The sequence below is a fragment of the Plecotus auritus genome, assembly GCF_963455305.1.
Source record: "Plecotus auritus genome assembly, chromosome: 3".
NCBI classification, from domain to species: Eukaryota; Metazoa; Chordata; class Mammalia; order Chiroptera; family Vespertilionidae; genus Plecotus; species Plecotus auritus.
The window spans coordinates 153,102,593-153,120,917 of NC_137772.1; the positions used below are offsets into that span (position 1 = coordinate 153,102,593).

General features: G+C 41.6%; 1 protein-coding gene across 2 annotated transcripts in view; it reads right to left on the reverse strand.

Annotated features, from left to right (window-relative positions):
• Positions 1-8,185, reverse strand: part of GLIPR1 (GLI pathogenesis related 1) — a 32,936-nt gene extending 24,751 nt beyond the window's left edge. The window contains exons 1-2 of one of the 2 annotated variants that reach the window (XM_080661795.1): positions 7,922-8,185; positions 6,484-6,729 (exon numbers count right to left, since the gene is read on the reverse strand). In XM_080661795.1, coding sequence (XP_080517921.1) covers positions 6,484-6,729; positions 7,922-8,095 — 420 coding nt within the window. In that variant the 5' untranslated portion in view covers positions 8,096-8,185. The remainder of the gene's footprint in view (positions 1-6,483; positions 6,730-7,921) is intronic. The other variant, XM_080661794.1, reaches the window with a different exon arrangement.
• Positions 8,186-18,325: the final 10,140 nt, after the last annotated feature.

Below are 18,325 nucleotides of genomic sequence, written 5' to 3' on the forward strand. Positions count from 1 at the left end.
AGTCCCCTAGTGCGTGTCAGGCGTCAGATGCTCCCTGTGTCCGCATCGAGAATCAAGTATCAGAGTCTCTGTTGCTTGCTGCTACCTTGCATCGAGAATCAGGGTCCCTTCGTGCGCATGCACCAAGAATTGGAGTTGCTTGCTCTTAGTGTGAATGTACTGGGAATCAGGGATCCCAGGCACATGCAATGAGAAACAGAGTCTAGTCACTGGTGCTCATTGCTGCCTCTTGCATGGAGATTCAGGATCCCCGATCTGGTTGGGAGACCGGGTTGCACAGTCGCACTGTGTTGGCAGGAGGTCCGCTCTTGCCCTGCGGAAAACAGCCTCTGTGTGTGCTTGCCCTGAATCAAAGTCAGGTGGCACTGCCGCTCAGTGTGGGTGTGGGATCTGGTCCCGCGGGTGTGCACTGTGGAAAACAAACTCCCTGTGTGCATATACCCAGGCTCAAATTCAGCGCTGCCCCCTTGTGTGTGCATGGGGTCTGGTCTTGGGGAACAAACTCCCCAAGTTCTCATGTTCAGGTTCAAATTCAGCGCAGCCTCCCTGCTTGGGTGCAGGGTCTGGTCTTGGGAAACAAACTCCCCGGGTTCACACCCCCAGGCTCAAATTCAGCGCTGTCTCCCCGCGTGGGTGCGGGATTTGGTCGCGGAAAACAATCTCCCCAAGGTTGCGTACATCGGCTCAAATTCAGCACATCCTCCCTGCCTGGGCGTGGAGCCTGGGTGAGGGAAACAAACTCTGGGTTCGCATGTCCAGGTTCAAATTCAGTGCAGCCTCTCTGCTAGGGTGCAGGGTCTGGTCATGGGAAACAAATTCCCTGGGTTTGCACCCCTAGGCTCAAATTCAGCGCTGTCTCCCTGCGTGGTTGCAGGATCTTATCACAGAAGACAGTCTCCCCAAGGATGCGCACCTAGGGTCAAATCCAGCAGTCTCCCTGCCTTGGTGCGGAGCCTGCTCGCAGGAAACAAACTTCCCCTAGTTTGCACGTCCAGGCTCAAATTCTGCGTTGTTTCCCTGCCCTGTGTGGGCACGGGATCTGGTCACAGCAAACAGTCGCCCCAAAGATGCACACTTAGGGTCAAATCCAGCAGTCTCCCTGCCTTGGCGCGAGCCTGCTCGTGGGAAACAAACTTTCCCTGTGGGACACCAAGGCTTAAAGTCAGGTAGAGCTGCCACTGCTGGGGGTGTGCAGAAAGCCCTATTGTGCAGCTGGGGTCTGGCAGTTCCTATCTGCGGTGGGGTGGTGGGGGAGGGGGATTGGCTTTGTGACTCACAGAAATCTGCAGCCGGGGTGCCTGGAGTCTTGGTGTCTGCAGCTGTGGTCGTAAGTCTTCTACCAGAGCGGCTGTAGGATCCCAGTTTGCTACTGAGACCAGACTGGGTGGTGGTGAGGCTCCGATCCTAGTCTCAAGCAGTTCTGGTTTTCAAGATGGCGCAGTCTCTGTGCCGCCAGTGTTCTCCCTCTTCCAGTGTTTTTGTAGGTCAAGTATTCCTAATCTTTGGGTCTTCCCCTCCTTCTCTCCCTCCCCCCAGTATCTTTAAAGCTATTCTTCTTTATTCTACTTTCTTTTATATTTCTGGCATATTTTTTCTAAGAGTATGCAAATGTCAGTTAGTATTCATTTTGTGTTTTAGATGGTCTCTTTTTTTAAAAAGTCAGGTTGTAATGAGCATATAGTAAAAGCCATCCTTTTTATGTGTACAGTTCCAAGAATTTTGTCAAAAGCATATATTCATATAGAAGATCTAGAACATTTTCATCACCCCAAAAAGTTTCCCTGTGCCCTTTATAGTCAGGCACTATCCCACCCTCCATCCCTGGCAATCACTAATTTGTTTTTTTGCCTATGTGGTTTGGCTTTTTCCAGAATGTTACACAAATTGGATCATTTTAAATGTAGCTATTGAATCAGGCTTCTTTCATTTAGCATAAGCTAAATGTCCAGATTCATTCATGTTGCTGAGTCCATTAGTAGCCACTCCCTTTCATTGCTGAGTAATATTTGTTTCATGGACGTACTACAGTTAGTGTGTCCATTCAAGTTGGTCTTTTAATAAAAGCTTCATGGGCATTCTGATTCTGGGTTTAATTTCTGGAGCGACAAAGTCTGAGTTTATATTCCAGCTCATACACTCACTGTGTGCTTAGCTTCCTCATCATTTAAATGAGGATAGCACCAACTCCACAGGCTTGTTTTGACATTTTAAATGGGCTAATAAGAAAATGCTTAGAACAGCTTCTGGTACATAGCAAGCACTCAGCAAATGTTCATTTTTAATTCTCTTATAACTAATTTTTTCTGCTTTAAAACTTTTGAAACTTTTTTATTGTCAGATTCCTATCGCATGCTTTTTTTTTTGTCTTTTAATATGGTAGACAAAAAACATAACTATAAAAAAAATAAGAGCTACTCATTGAGAATTTAGCCAGTGCTAGGGTAATGTTAAGCACTTTACATGCAACATCATGTTTAACCTCATAACAAGTCAATAAATAGGTATTGCCCTGATTTCTATAGATGAGCATTGGAACCTAATTTGCTTGACCTGGAAGTTCTGTGAGGATAGTCCATGCCCTAAGCAAAATGCCCTCAGTGTGCTTTCCCTTTTAGCAGAACCAGGAAGGACTTTCTTACCTTTCTCACAAAAACACTGCATTTGGGGACCTAAGTGGGGGCAGGCATGTCTCTCCCTTCTGGCTGACAACCCCTTCCCACCATCTTCCCTTTTCAATTCTCAGTATGAGTCCATCTGGCTCATTACCAGGGGTATGGTAACCTTGTAACATATAAAAAGCCAGCTAGAAAAACTGGGAAACATGTCACAGTTCCTTTGTTTCTGTGAGAGTAAAAAATAACAAACATTTCTAGAGGGTTGAGGTGGGGTGGAGAAGGATATAAACACAAAAATGAGACCAATAGAGGGCATCCTTAACACTGTCAAACCTAAGCTGCTGCCCCGCCCAGATATGGAAGTAAAACTATTTTCAGATTTTACAAAGCTCAACTGCCAGCAACAAAATACATAATGTAAATACTCTGCCATATTATTATACCAAAATTATTCCACAAGACAAATCATCTTTCATGAAGACAGCTATCATGTTAGCATTTTAAGAAGTATTATACCTTTGTATGTATCAACCACCCTCCACAAGCCCAAATCTGAAAATAGCTTGCTTTTTATTAATAGGAGATGACAATAAGTGGGAGGTTATAATACCCACTTGAAGTCGTTCCAAGCAGGAATTTAAAATGGCAACTGAGTAGTCTTGACTCTCCCAGCGAGGTTTTGTGCAAGCTGAGCCTTCTTCCAATATAACTGGTGGAAAACCGGATCCTGGGAGAAATGCGCTCTTTGTTCAATGCATACTAAATACTAGTGCCTTACTAGATAATTTACAGACATTGTATTATTTAATCTTTACAACCTGGCATCTGAATCCCAGCTCTTCTTCTGACTAAATGACATTGGGAAAACAATTTCTTAACCTTTCTGAGGCTGTGTATTCATATATAGAGATTAGTGTTTCTCTCATAGGTTTGTAGTGAGAATTGAATGAATGAGATCTTAGACACAGAGAACTAAGCACCACACTCACTTAAAAAGTAATTGCTGCCCGATGACATGACTCAGTGGTTGAGTGTTGACTAATGAACCAGGAGGTGATGGTTCGATTCCTGGTCAGGGCACATGCCCAGGTTGTGGGTTTGATCCCCAGTGCGGGGCGTGCAAGAGGCAGCCAAACAATGATTCTCTCATCATTGATGTTTCTCTCTCTCTCTCTCTCTCTCTCTCTCTCTCTCTCTCTCTCTCTCTCTCTCCCCCATCCCTTTCTCTCTGAAATCAATAAAAATATATTTTTAAAAAGAGTAATTGCTGGTGGTGCATCTTCCCAGACCCAGGGGGTTCCTGGACATGCTCCCCAGAATGAAGGTCCCTCTTCTGAAGAGGGGGTAGGATGTCTTTTACAGAGAACAGGTTAGGATCACTCAGCTTGGGATCTGATACCTGTATGCAATGGAGTGGGTTTTAGTGTGTCCAAAATATTAGCCATTCTTTCCCCCCTGGATGTAAAGGGGACATTTACAAGTAAGCTCAGTTAGTTTGGGGAGGGCCATCTCTAAAATCTCAGATCTGTATGATATAAAACCAAGTTTTGGCTTTCTGGGATGATAGACATGGAGTGTCTTACCTTGCATTGTTTAACAGTCTTTTGCCAATGTATCAGCCTTTTGATCTCTACATATTTGGTGTGCTAAGCTACTGGCCATTCTTTTGAAGTACCAGGCTCATTTGTACAGATTGTACAACTTCCATACTTTCTTAATATTGCCTGGTGTTCTCTTCCCTTTCCTCTAACTTAGTTTTCAGTAATCAACTCATAAGTTTCCTGCTGTGTGAACAACTCCTGGGTCTCCACACCTCCCTTTGGCCAGATAAGTTGCTCTGTCCTCTTTGCTCAAGGGCACTCTGTCAGTTTCTCCAAATAGCACTAGCTGCACACTGTTTGTTATATGTCCATTTTGAGTCCTTCATTCCTTGGCTCACTTCCCAGCTCTTCTCTTTCCTACTTCTCCCCAGTAAAGTGTTAGCACATAAGCTGTTGTCTCAGGTTCTGTTTTTAGGAACGTGGACTAAGGCATATGACCAGTGCCTTACAAAGTGCCTGGTGTAGGGTAGAAACTTAAACGCTGCTTGAAGGAGAGTTGGCATCCTCAAACTGGCAATTATTTCTGGTGATTTAAACATCATCATGCACCCTGGCTGGTGTTGTTCAGTGGTTAGATTCCCTATCTAAGGCTTTACCTGGGTTGTAGGCTTGATCCCTGTCCCTGGTCAGGGAGCGTGTGGGAGGCAACCAATTGATGTATCTCTCTCACATCGAAGTCTGTCTCTCTCTCCCTCCCTTCCTCTAAAAGCCAATGGCAAAAATATCTTCAGGTGAGGAGTAACCAACCAACCAAACAAGCAAACAAATACAAACACCATAATGCATAATGTTACTAAGTACCACTGGTAGGCAATCTGGATTTAGCTTTCTTTTCCTCTAGGACTTATGGGAACCCAACAAAATTTATTCCCTGGTTAATTTTATTTGTAAATATAAACCAAAATTGATGGCTTATAGAATAAATTTAGGGGAACCTTACTTATTTTCCAAGAAATGGACATAATGCTACTGATGACTTCATAGCCCCTCCTTGCTTACAGTATGAAAATTTCACTGAAATCTGTCCTGTCCTCATCATACAATCATAGCCTCTTTGTAACTGTGCTTAACTTGTTTTACCTATACCAATACCAGTGAAGTCAAAGGCTTTGTAGAGCTGAACTGTATTAAGAGTTTTTCTAATAACATTTGCTCTTTAAAAACTCTTGTTAGGAATGTTTTTGCCATCATACCTCATTTCAACACATTCTTGCTCATTCAAACCTGTCCAACATAGATTAAGTCCCTTTAGTTCTTGGTTTAACAAGGACTGCCAGGAAATAAACATAAGTAAACAAAACATGTCCAGCAGGCAGACAGCTCAAGTGGAGTAGGATGGGGTGGGGAGGGGTGAGGTGGGGCGTGGTGGGGATAGAGGGATTGAGCATAAAAGAAAGAGAGAGAACTCACAAACATGGACAACAGTGTGGTGATTGTGGCAGGGGGAGGGGTGTAGAAGAGGGCATAGAGGAGATAAATGGTGATGGAAAAATAAAATAAAGAAACACACACACACACACACACCCATGTCCAGTCCAGAAAGTAGCCTATGGAGAAGACTTCGGAAGATGCTACCTAGGAACTTCTTCCCATAAAGTTGCCAACCTGAGTTAGGGTTAGGGAGCTAAAACCAGCTTGAGTGAAAAACAAAACAACAACAAAATCTCAATGGGAGGCTCTGAATGTTGCTTTGGGACTAATATCGATTTGGGGGCAGAAAAGCCACAGCATTGTTTATACTGTGGCTTTTGGTTTACATGTTGGTCTCTCTCTAGGGGGTGTAACTTTTTTTTTTCTCCTTTTGTGACACTTGATAAGCTCTTGATCCACATTTGAAAGAATTGGAGGATACGAAAGCATCAATTCTTATTGATACTTCTGTCTGAGAGGCTCATTTCTCCCAATTTTGTAGTTCCAAAACAATGGCCTCACCTTTCATAGAGTACTCGTACTTGACCATCTGCTCTGAAGGCCCTGTAATTGCTTACAAATGGAATAAAGCCCCATGGGAAGAGAGCTGTTATCAAAATTATTCCAAGCCATGGTGGGCCTTCATATGTCACCTATGTCCATTTAACTAAACTGTTCAACCACCAACTCTGCTATTGGACTCTTCAATTTATTTATTTTTAAGAGTAAGCCTGTAATCCCGACTCTGTCATATTGACAGCTATACTAGCTTCTTGTATATTTTCTTAACACTAGGTTCCAGTTTTGTCCTCACCAATGAGAAGATGGTCTCAAGAGAATACAGCGCAGATCCTTACCTGAGTGTAATGGCCACAGACCTTGCTGCATTTCCGAGTCTTGAAGTCATAGTATTCAACTTCATTGTACCAGCTTGTGATGGCTGAAGACACAGAAAAGATGGACTGAGTCCCACTCCAGATGTTTTCTCCCAGTGAAGTGAAATTTGGGTGCAGCAAGTGGGGTGTCTTCAGCTGTACATTATGTGAAAACTGACATTTTCTTGCCCATGCTTTTGCAATTTGGGCTAGTACTGGGTCCCAGGTCTGCAAAAATAAATATTAAACAACAAGAGGGTCAAGAATGGAATCTATATATGCAACAATGTAACTGGAGTGAGCAAAGTGGGAATTTAAGTGGGGAATGAGGTGTGATGACAAGAATAGAGAAGGAACCACTGCACGTGGTCCTCTATATTAGCATGGTCTTCAAGTAATAACTAGGACTACTAGAAAGCGTGAGCATCTAATTTCGTGGGATTTAGAATCTGGGTGATTGACACAGACCAACATTTCACTGAAGATCTGTTACAGGTTTCCCTGGCTATCTGAAAGTAGAGCAGACCTATGAACACTTTGGTTAGCCAAAATCGGGATAAAGCGAAAAAGCAATTACCTTAGGTCACGTCTTGCTACTGATGCACAAAATAAATGGAAATAAAGCACAAATGCCCACAGACACAGGTCACACCTTGACGCTGTGACACTGAGAGTAGTTCCTGGGAGGAGCTTGCCAGGGTGCAAGCTGCCTCTGCACGTACAGCTGTGAAACCAGCACTGAACACTCCTTTTGCTTTCACTTGTTTTTCAGAGAAGGGAAGACCCTCTTCAGGTGTCTTTCAATTGGACAAAACAGGTAGGGATGTAGGCCTTTTTGTACAGCAAAGTGGCATAAAGAGAACTTTCTAAAAGCAAGAGCTATCTGTATGTGCAAAATATTGTGTGCTGTTTTACATCTGTTAGAAAATTTAATAACCACAATACTTGACACCTTAAGGAGCTCAGGAAGGCTAAAAACAGCTCAAAGCCACAGAACTGGGATTCAAACCCAAACCCGAGTGAATCAAAATCTGATGTGTCCCCATCTCCATTTGCTGTCTTCTTGAGAAAGTCGGTACTCTGCTGGCCACAAACAATTACACTTAGAGACCAAACAAACACAAAACCCGCACAAAAATGAAAAGGGAACAAAAGACAAAAAGAGAAGTGCAATCGGTCTAAGCCCAGAGGAAAGGAAGTGACCACAAAGAGAAGTAAAATGTATCTGCCCAGTTGTTGACAGACAGCTGCACCGGGTTTGTTTTGATCACAGATTGTAAATTTACTGAGCACATTAATCACAAAAACACACACAACACAAACAACAACATCCAGGGTTACCAAGGATTCACCTCCAAAAATCAGCACACATTAGTTGTTTTTGACTGACCTATGCCACAAACACTGACATTTTCCTTACCATGTACAGCATATCACTGGCTGCCGGCTTCACCTCTGATCGCAGCTTGTTATGAAAGTGAACACAGTCTTTGATAAACGTTTCATTGTCGATATCTGGTAAACCACTTGCTGCATATGAGTATCTGGAGACCACAGAAACCGTCCAGGCTGTCAGAGCAAGGGTGACTCGCATGCTCGGGCATCTGGCGCGGAGCCACCGCAGGTTCTGTCTGTGCGCGTCTCGGTTTTGCAAAGCACAGCCCACTTCGGCTTTGAGAAATAGGAAAGTAGAACACGAGTGACAAGTTTGAAGATATGGGTTTCTCCATATATGGTTTGCTGCTTTTAACCCTGTTTTCAGTGGTTCTCAGTGCACCTATTACAACACAGATTTTTATGAGGCTGAGTCAGACTTTTGTCTGAGTTGGGGGATATTTCCAAAGGAAACTCTGGAATCTCCAGAAATAACAGTTTCAGTTTTTACAGAGGTTCTGCTGGTTAAATAAAAACATATCTCTTACTTGTAGGAATGCTTTTTAAAAACTTTTCTGGGGGGCCCTGGCCAGTGTGGCTTAGTAGGTTGAACATCATCCCTTGCACCCAGAAAGAGGTCCCCAGTTCAATTCCCCGTGGGAGCACATGCCAAGGTTTCAGGTTCGATCCCCAGTAGGGGGCGTGCAGGAGGTGGCTGGTGGATGTTTCTCCCTCTCCCTTCCTCTCTCTCTAAAAACATATTTTTTAAAAAACAACTTTTTAAAAAAAATATATTTTATTGACATCTCACAGAGAGGAAGGGAGAGGGATAGAGAGCCAGAAACATCGATGAGAGAGAAACATCGATCAGCTGCCTCCTGCACACCTCCCACTGGGGATGTGCCCGCAACCAAGGTACATGCCCCTGACCGGAATCGAACCCGGGACCCTTCAGTCCGCAGGCCGACGCTCCATCCACTGAGCCAAACCGGCTCTGGCAAAAAAACAACTTTTTTTAGAGTATCTGGTTAACATCATAACTTGACCTAGATTTGTCCTTTTAAATACATGATGAGCTCTCTTATTTCTTGGGGAGAAATGATGTATAATTCTTTATACCCCTATATATCTCTCTCTGATTATATTTTACTAGTAAAATATTTAGGTTCCAAAAGGCTCTAGTCACCCATTACATTGAGGATGAGGATGCCTGGGTGGGAATGGACAAAGACAAAGAATCCAGAAAGGGAGAAAGACTATGATATTTACCAATCAAGTACAAACACATGACTGCCGTTGTGTCTGTGTGATAATACTTCATACCATAATGACTTGAGATAAGCCAGTTTTATATATGCCAGTGTTGCATATATATATATATATATATATATATATATATATATATATATATACACATACCAGTGTTAACTCTATCTAATTCACATCCTCTGAACAATCAGAAACCCATGCTCCAAAGGCAGGAAGGTTATAGAAATAGACACCAGAGTTTGTTCGGTAGATTAGGGAATGTTCAAGAGTGATTTCCTTTGGCGAAATGAGTAGTACTCAATGATGGTTTGTAGGAAGATGGAAAATGCCCTCCTGCCATTGCGTAAAGGAGGTAAAGAAAAAGCCAAGCATAGCACTCCAGAGACCTGTCTCAGAGGCCCCTGTCTCCGGCCTTGACTCAGACCTGACTTCAGACCTGGCCAGTCCTGGCTTCGGAATGGATTTCAAGTGAGCCTCTCATAGAACTGTATGATTGGAGTGTCCAAGGACAGAGCAGCACTGTGTTCTGTTTGCTAACAAATGTTTATATATTTAGCAGCACTTGTCCAAGACTTGCTTTCATGCTAGTATACCACCAAATATTGAGGTTCTGGGGGAGGGGAAACAGCCTTTGATAGACCAGCTCCACTGCATGATGCTCCCCCTTTCATGAAAGGAGCCTGATTCTGGAGGCCGTGTCAGCTCAGGTCAGTTGGCAACAGCGATGACAAGCATCGAGTTGGGGTTTTTTGTTGTCATATTCATTATCTCACTATCTCTCACAGTAACTATGTGAGATATACATTATTATTTCCACAGATGGCAATACTGAGACAAAGGGAGGTTAAATAATTGGACCAACAGCATGACACTAGTAAGAGGCTGACACAGGGTCTGTCTCATTGCAAATCCCGTTTCTCGTTGGTAAGAGCGCAAGTTCTTTAAGTTGTCTGCGTTCAAATCAAGTCCTGTGTACTGGCAGTATGACTCTGGGCTTCTTACTTCTCTGGGCCTCAGCTTCCTTACTGTAAAATTGGGATAATAAAAGTACCTTCTTATTGGACAGATAAGAAATTATTTGTAAAAAAAATCTTAGAAAGTGCCCTGACACACAGTAAGTATTGTACAGATGAACTATTATTATCATTGCTTCCCTTTAATTATCCCAGTTATAAGTAGGCACAGTTCATAGGTATACTGAGAGTATGTTTAACATGGAACATAAGCTCATTGTTAGAAAAATAGATCTTGACACCATAAAAATTATTACTCTAGATTCACAATGGACTTTGATGCAAATTATATCACACATGCAAAGATTCATTTGCTAAACAGGCCACAATTTTATATAATCCTGCTTTTTTCTACTTACCATCATTTCGTAAGTATGTTTTTGGTTACTATGACACTTAATAAACATTTTGAGGGTTGCACCATGCTTACTCAAAGGCATACATTATAATTTACATAACAAGTTAGTGTTGGATATTCCGATTTCTTTCCATTTTTCTTTATTATAAATAATGCTATTGTGGATATCTTTATACATAAGGGATATTCCATACTTAGTAGGATTGACTCCTAGAAAGAGAATTACTAGATAATAAGCTGTGTTTTAAATATTTCAAATATAGAGTACCCAATTACCCTCTTAGAACTTGAACTAATTTCTATTGCTATCATCATCATATGGGCATTAAGACTATATATTATTTTAAACATCAGAACTCTGTGTATATATGTATCAGGTTGTGCATATTATCAGAGAACCAGAGCCAGATACTAGTTAAAGCAACAAAGATAGATTTTATTCAAAAACTACTGCAATAGGAAAAAGAGATCTCAGCATAAATTTTACTCAATCCCTAATACAATAAAGACAGCTGGAGATTTACAGCCAAAGGGTAGAGTTGGAGTTGGGGGAAAAATGAGTGGATGGAAAATTACTAAGAGCAGTCCAGAGTGATCAGATATCAAGGGTGGGGACTGAGAATTTGATTACATATTGAGAGTGATCAGATATCAAGGATGAGAGATATTTTCTCTAAGCTGACATGGCAGGATTCTTGCTGACACTGGTCTATGCAGGTCTGGCAAGGATGGGGGAGGGAGCAAGACTGAGGCCTCCTCCAGAACAGGGCTAAGAGAAATCTGACTAAAGTTTGGTTAAAGAGAGTGTTTTGTCCATATACATAATTAAGTACTTCCTCCTTTTTCTCTCTTTGCATTCTAGGATTAGCTTATAGCATCTTAACTTTAGCTGACCTCAAGGCATAGTTTCTCCAAAGAAGCAGTCACTGCTGGTGGGAATGCAGACTGTTGCAGCCCTTATGGAAAACAGTATGGATTTTCCTAAAAAAATTAAATATGGAACTGCCATTGGACCCAGTGATCCCACTTCTAGGAATATATTATAAGAAACCCGAAACACCTCTATGTTCATAGCAGTGCAATTTACAATAGTTAAGATCTGGAAATAGCCCAAGTGCCCATCAGTAGATGAGTGGATAAAAAAGCTGTGGTACATTTACACCATGGAATACTATGCAGCTATAAAAAAGAAGGACCTCTTACCCTTTGGGACAGCATGGAGGGACCTGGAGAGTATTATGTATGTGAAATAAGCCAATCATAGAAAGACAAGTATCACATGATCTCACTCATCTGTGGAATCTAGAGAACAAAATAAATTGTTGGAACAAAGAAGCAGTCACAGTGGAATTCCTAAATGTTGTCCTTGATTTGCTGTGTGGTTTAACAGGAGAGAGAGCATCCAAACCAAATTTACAAACACTGGGATCAATTCAGCTTTATTCTTAAACAGAGTAGTCACTTATTAAAATATGAATTCAAAGGTAATGTTACCATGAGAACTGAGTACCAGACATTTCTAAACTCTTAAACATTGCTATACTTCTACAAATAATTCTCAAAACTTTCTTTAGCATAGACATGTCTCAGAGAGAAATATCTACTGAAGGTTCACATGCTCTTTGCTGAATTTCTTAATTTGTAATGGTCCAAATGTGAGTTAGCTCAATTCAGCATAAAATCTGCCTGGTGTTCCCTTTTCTGTTTCTCCATGGAGTCATGCTGTTCTGATTTGATAAGTTCTTGCTATGCACTCTCTCAGTTCCTGCAGGGCCTCTCTGCTGGGGTGATTCAGAGGGTGACTCACAGGCTTCAGCAGTCACACTGGCAGCTACTCATAAGCTGTACAAAGATCTTTGTACAAACCACAAATTGTGTGCCGGAAAATCAGCTCTTTTGTAGACAGAGAGAGCTGGTGTGCCGTTACCAATAGCAACATGCCTTCACCTTCTGCTGGTTAGCTTCTACTCTGTTCAAGACTGAGGAAGTCTAATAGTGGTATGTTGGACTATTCCACCTACTGAGGGCAGCTATTTTCTGCCAATTCCTATGACAGCGATCCATGGCCTTACACTTTTCATCTCATGGTATAGCATGGCCCAGCATGTTCTCAGTTACTATTTACTTCATTGTAATCATAGAGAGTCTGTATTATAATGCTGCATTTTTGATGAGGAAATTGAGGGCCAGCATTAACTAATTTGTTCAAGTTCACACAGTTAGTAAAGAAGTGAATTAAACTCAGGGTTATCTTTCTTCTTTATACCAATGACTCACACATCTTGTGCATTAGAATATCCATCCTGTATCAACCCATCAGTGCCTTTAAGCAGCCCTCCACAGTGTTTCTCAGATATGGCCAAAGTTGGAGGACCGATTTTACATCATGATGATTGTCTTTGCCCAGATGACATCTGCTCCGTGGCTAACTGCTTAGGCTGAAGGCAATCAATCACTCTCATTCACTGTGTCTTAGGATGTTGGGACCCAAATCCTCCCAGCTTTGTACTGCTGCTTCCAGGCCATTGCTACACAGCCTTTCCTCTGTGTTTCTTTGAGGGGTATGATATTCATTTATACTGAATTCTACTTTTGCCATCATCATCCTCAGAACTCCCCTGCAACCGTCTTTGTCACCATTTGAATTATCTAACACTCTGCCCACAACTCGACTTCATTGATTTGAATAAATAATTCACATAGACATATCCTGGGCCTTACCAGCTGGAGTTGTAGGCAGTTAGACAGACATGAGTAGAGCAAGGAAGGTGGGCCAGGTACAGAAGGTCATCAGGATGGAAAGCCCCGGTGCCTAGCAAAGGACAATTGTAGGGTGGGACCTCTCCCCCTTCCCGCCTCCAGAGTGACTTTTCTTCCCCTAGCATATCACTGGTAATGAGGTTTGGACCCCCTGACTTTTCTCCCTAGAGATGACATGTAAGCCTCAATTGTATTTCAGCTCCAGGCCCAAATAAGCAACAAAACCAGCCTCAGGACCAACTGCATTGAATAAAGACCCCCTCTTAGTGTGAACCAATCAGTGGAGACCACAACCCTGAAAGGACACACCTGGAAAACTGCTGAATGCTCTACTGAGATCTACTGGGACCTCCCATAAAGTCTCTGCCCTTAAAACCCTTAGGACCTAGGACCCAGCTTGCTCTCCCTCCTTGGAGCACACTCTTGCCTGTCCCTTCCTCTTCTCCCTCCCCCGCTCCCTTCTAGTCACATTATCATCAGCTTCCTCGCCCCCAAGCTGCAAGGGCCCTTCCTTTACCTCTGTAACCTGTGTCCTAAGCCCATTTCTTCCAGCAATTACTTTCTCTACCTGCATAATTCACCCAATAAATGTTCTCTTACAGTTTGGGTCTTGCTCTGAATTCTTTCCTGGCCAGAACCCAAGAACTGAGGTTGCTGAACCCAGGTTTGGTCTGACCCGCTTGGTCAGACACCTGGTGCTGTTCCTAAAGCCCACAACAGAGTCTGGCTACTTCCAAACTCCACCTGGAAGTGCTCTACTTCCAAATTCTTACTCTGGCTACAGTGTTCTCCATTCCATCTCTCAAGCACTGGCCCTGCCGCTGCTTCCACATCTGCTCTCCTTATTCCTGGTGACTCACAAGCCTCTCACCTGGTGCTGTTCCCGCAGCCTACAACAGGGCTACTGAGCACTTGAAATGTAGCTGGTCTAAATGGGAATGTGTTCTAAGTGTAAAACATACACTGGATTTTAGACTTGATATGAAACAAAGGATGCAAAATACCTCCTCAATACTTTTAATATTGATTACATGTTGAAATGATAATATTTGTGATCTGTTGGATTAAATAAGATCTATTATAAAAATTCACTTCACCTGCTTCTTTTTACTTTTGTAATGTAGCTACAACAACATTTAAAATAACCTGTGTGGTTTTCATATATTTCTATTAGACAGGGTTGTTTTAAATAAATAATTAATGTTAGTATGAATATAGTGACTAACAAAATTATGGACTGATAGAATTTAGGAATATTTTCAACTAGGAACTTTGTGTGTAGACATATACTTAAAATAATATTTTGTTTTTTGTAATTCTCCAAACTATAGTAAATTTAAGTTTCTCATTTACATAAGATTAGAATTAGAAAGAACTTATTGACAATGCTATCCCCATTATTAGAAGATTCTATAGATTCTGTACTAACATTTTATTTAATATAATTTTATTGATTTCAGAGAGGAAGGGAAAGGGAGAGAGAGATAGTAACATCAACGATGAGAGAGAATCACTGATGGGCTGCCTCCTGCATGCCCCTCACTATGGATCCAGTCAGCAAACCGGGCATGTGCTCTGACCAGGAATTGAACCATGATCTCCTAGTTCATAGGTCGATGCTCAACCACTGGCTCACACTGGCCAGGCCTAACATATTCTTGTGTAACAATTAAAATATAGGCCTCTTCATTATCCAAGTATTCATATCCAATTCACCACATTATAAGCTGGCATAGGGCAGCTAAAGCAGTCATAACACAAACACAGAAACATTTGCTAATAAATGTATATGGAGTAATTTCCAATTCAAACATTCCTATTCCCATATCACTAACACTTAATCCTAACAGGAAGACTCAACATCTTTGTAGCTTTCTTGTTAATTTCACATACTGTCATCTTACAATACAAGGTAAATGCAATAGAATAAATCAATTGCAACATGAGTGAAATTGCAATTCTTTTTTTTTTTTAATATATTTTATTGATATTTCACAGAGAGGAAGGAAGAGAGATAGAGAGCTAGAAACATCGATGAGAGAGAAACATCGATCAGCTGCCTCCTGCACACCTCCCACTGGGGATGTGCCCGCAACCAAGGTACATGCCCTTGACCGGAATCGAACCCGGGACCCTTTAGTCCGCAGGCCGACGCTCTATCCACTGAGCCAAACCGGTTTCGGCTGAAATTGCAATTCTTATAAAAGATTTAAGATTTTAGAAATTTATTAAAAATCTGTTGACATCCCTGGCTGGTGTTTTCAGTGGTTAGAGCACCGGCACATGCAGGAGGTAACCAATCAGATGTGTCACTCTCACATCAATGTTTTTCTCTTCCCCTGCCATTCCCTCCCTCCTTTCCACTCTCTCTAAAAGTCAGTGGAAAAAATATTGGGTGAGGATTTTAAAAAGCAAAAAAGCTGTTGACAAGTAAAATGTTGACTAGAATTAAATTGATTAAAAATTTTTTTAGGTTAATCCTCACCGGAAGATATTTTTTCTATTGAGTTTTTTTTTTTTTTCTTTACATTTAATTTTAATTTTTGGTCCTCATTTAAAATATATTTTCTTGAAACAGTCCTCTTCTGATACCAATTATCCTAAGATAATTGTGATAGATAAATTTTAAACATCATTATATATTTAAACACGATAAATGTACTTTCTAAGTAAATAAATATTCAAAAATGAATAAATATTAATAGGTTAGTGCTTATGTTTATGAAGTGTTTACATCATATTGAATAATGCTGCTAGTTAATCATTCATAAGTAAAACTTGTTAGGCATCTGAACATAACTCAAATGTTTATAGGTAGAAACACAAGATTTAAATGGGCAAAGAAATGATGTAACCAATATAATCTTACAGCATTGAGACTTACCCAATCAGTGTTTACACTGTTCAATTGGCTACACATTTTTAGCATAGTTAATGTCTTACAGTTTGGGTCTTGAAGAAGAAAATTCTTTTCCACTTGCTCAACCCAAAGGAAATTGTGGTTTCAACTGCAATTTTGCTGTTTCCTTTGGACATTTTAGTTCCCCACTTTCTTTTTCAAAAAAAATCTTTATTGTTCAGATTATTACAATTGTTCTTCCCCCCGCCCCCCCTATAGCTCCCCTTCATCCGGTTCCCACCCCACCCTCAGCCCTTACCCCCGCCCCACTGTCCTCATCCATAGGTGTACAAGTTTTGTCCAGTCTCTTCCCGCACCCCCCACATTCCTTTCCCCCTGAGTATTGTCAGTCCACTCCCTTTCTATGCCCCTGATTCTATTATATTCACCAGTTTATTCTGTTCATCAGATATTTTATTCACTAGACTTTTAGATTCACTTGTTGACAGATATGTATTTATTGTTCATAATTTTTATCTTTACCTTTTTCTTCTTCCTCTTCTTTTTTTTAAAAATATATTTTTATTGATTTCAGAGAGGAAAGGAGAGGAAGAGAGAGAGATACATTAATGATGAGAGAATCATTGATTGGCTGCCTCCTGCACACCCCCTACTGGGGATTGAGCTTGCAACCTGGGCATGTGCCCTTGACTGGAATGGAACCCGGGACCCTTCAGTCCACAGATCGAAGCTCTATCCACTGAGCCAAACCAGCCAGGGCATTCTTCCTCTTCTTAAAGGATACCTTTCAGCATTTCATATAATACTGGTTTGGCAGTGATGAACTCCTTTAGCTTTTTCTTATCTGTGAAGCTCTTTATCTGACATTGAATTCTGAATGATAGCTTTGCTGGGTAGAGTAATCTTGGTTGTAGGTTCTTGCTATTCATTACTTTGAATATTTCTTGCCACTCCTGTCTGGCCTGCATAGTTTCTGTTGAGAAATCAGCTGACAGTCGTATGGGTACTCCCCTGTAGGTAACTGTTTTTCTCTTGATGCTTTTAATAGTCTCTCTTTGTCTTTTGCTCTTGGCATTTTAATTATGATGTGTCTTGGTGTGGTCCTCTTTGGATATCTTTTGTTTGGGGTTCTCTGTGCTTCCTGGACTTGCAAGTCTATTTCATTCACCAGGTGGGGGAAGTTTTTGGTCATTATTTCTTCCAATAGGTTTTCAGTATCTTGCTCTCTCTCTTCTTCTGGCACCCCCATAATTCTGATGTTGGTACACTTGAAGTTGTCCCAGAGGCTCTTTACACTATCTTCATATTTTTGGATTCTTTTTTCTTTTCTGGTTGAGTGTTTTTTGGTTCTTTGTATTTCAAATCTTTGACTTGATTCTTGCGATCCTCTAGTCTGCTGTTAGATCTCTGTATAATATTTTTTATTTCAGTCAGTGTATGCTTAATTTCTAGTTGGTCCTTTTTCATATCCTTGAGGGTCTCACTAAATTTATTGGCCTTTTTTAGAAAATTCTTGAAAAGCTTTATAACCGTGGTTTTGAACTCTATATCCAGTCGTTTGTTTTCCTCCATTTCTTTCATTTGTGACCTGTTTCTTTGTCTCCGAATTTTGGCTGCTTCCCTGAGTTGATAGAGTGGCTTTGTGTGCTAGGTGTCCTATAGGGCCCAGTGGCTCAGCTTCCCCAGTTACCTGAGGTGGACACTCTTGGGCTGTGTGCACAGTCTTGTTGTAGTTAAGCCTTGATTGTTGTTGGTATCACTGAGGGGAATTGATCTCCAGGCTAATTGGCTGTAAGGATCAACTGTGTCTATGCTGGGAGAACTTCTGTGCTGGAGATACCCTTATGAGACAAGACTTGCTTCAGTGGGGCTTTGTTTGGTGCACACTGAGTCTGCCCCCTGAGTGTGTCCCTTATGGATCTGAGAAGTTGTAATCTGGATGGTCCCACTCTGACCCCTGGGAACACTGGCTCTTGGATTTCCAAGGAGGTGCTAATTTAGCCTCTGCCTGAGGCCACCCAGCAGGAGCTATGGAGAGATCTGCAGATTCCTCTTCTTTGTTTGGGTTTTGGAAGTGCCCAGATGAAGCCCAGCTGTGAAGCAATGCAAGCTGCTGTGGGGCCTTGGGCCTTCTTTTGGATGTTCTGGGTCTCACTGACTCATCTATAGGTAAGTTTAAAATTCAAAGGA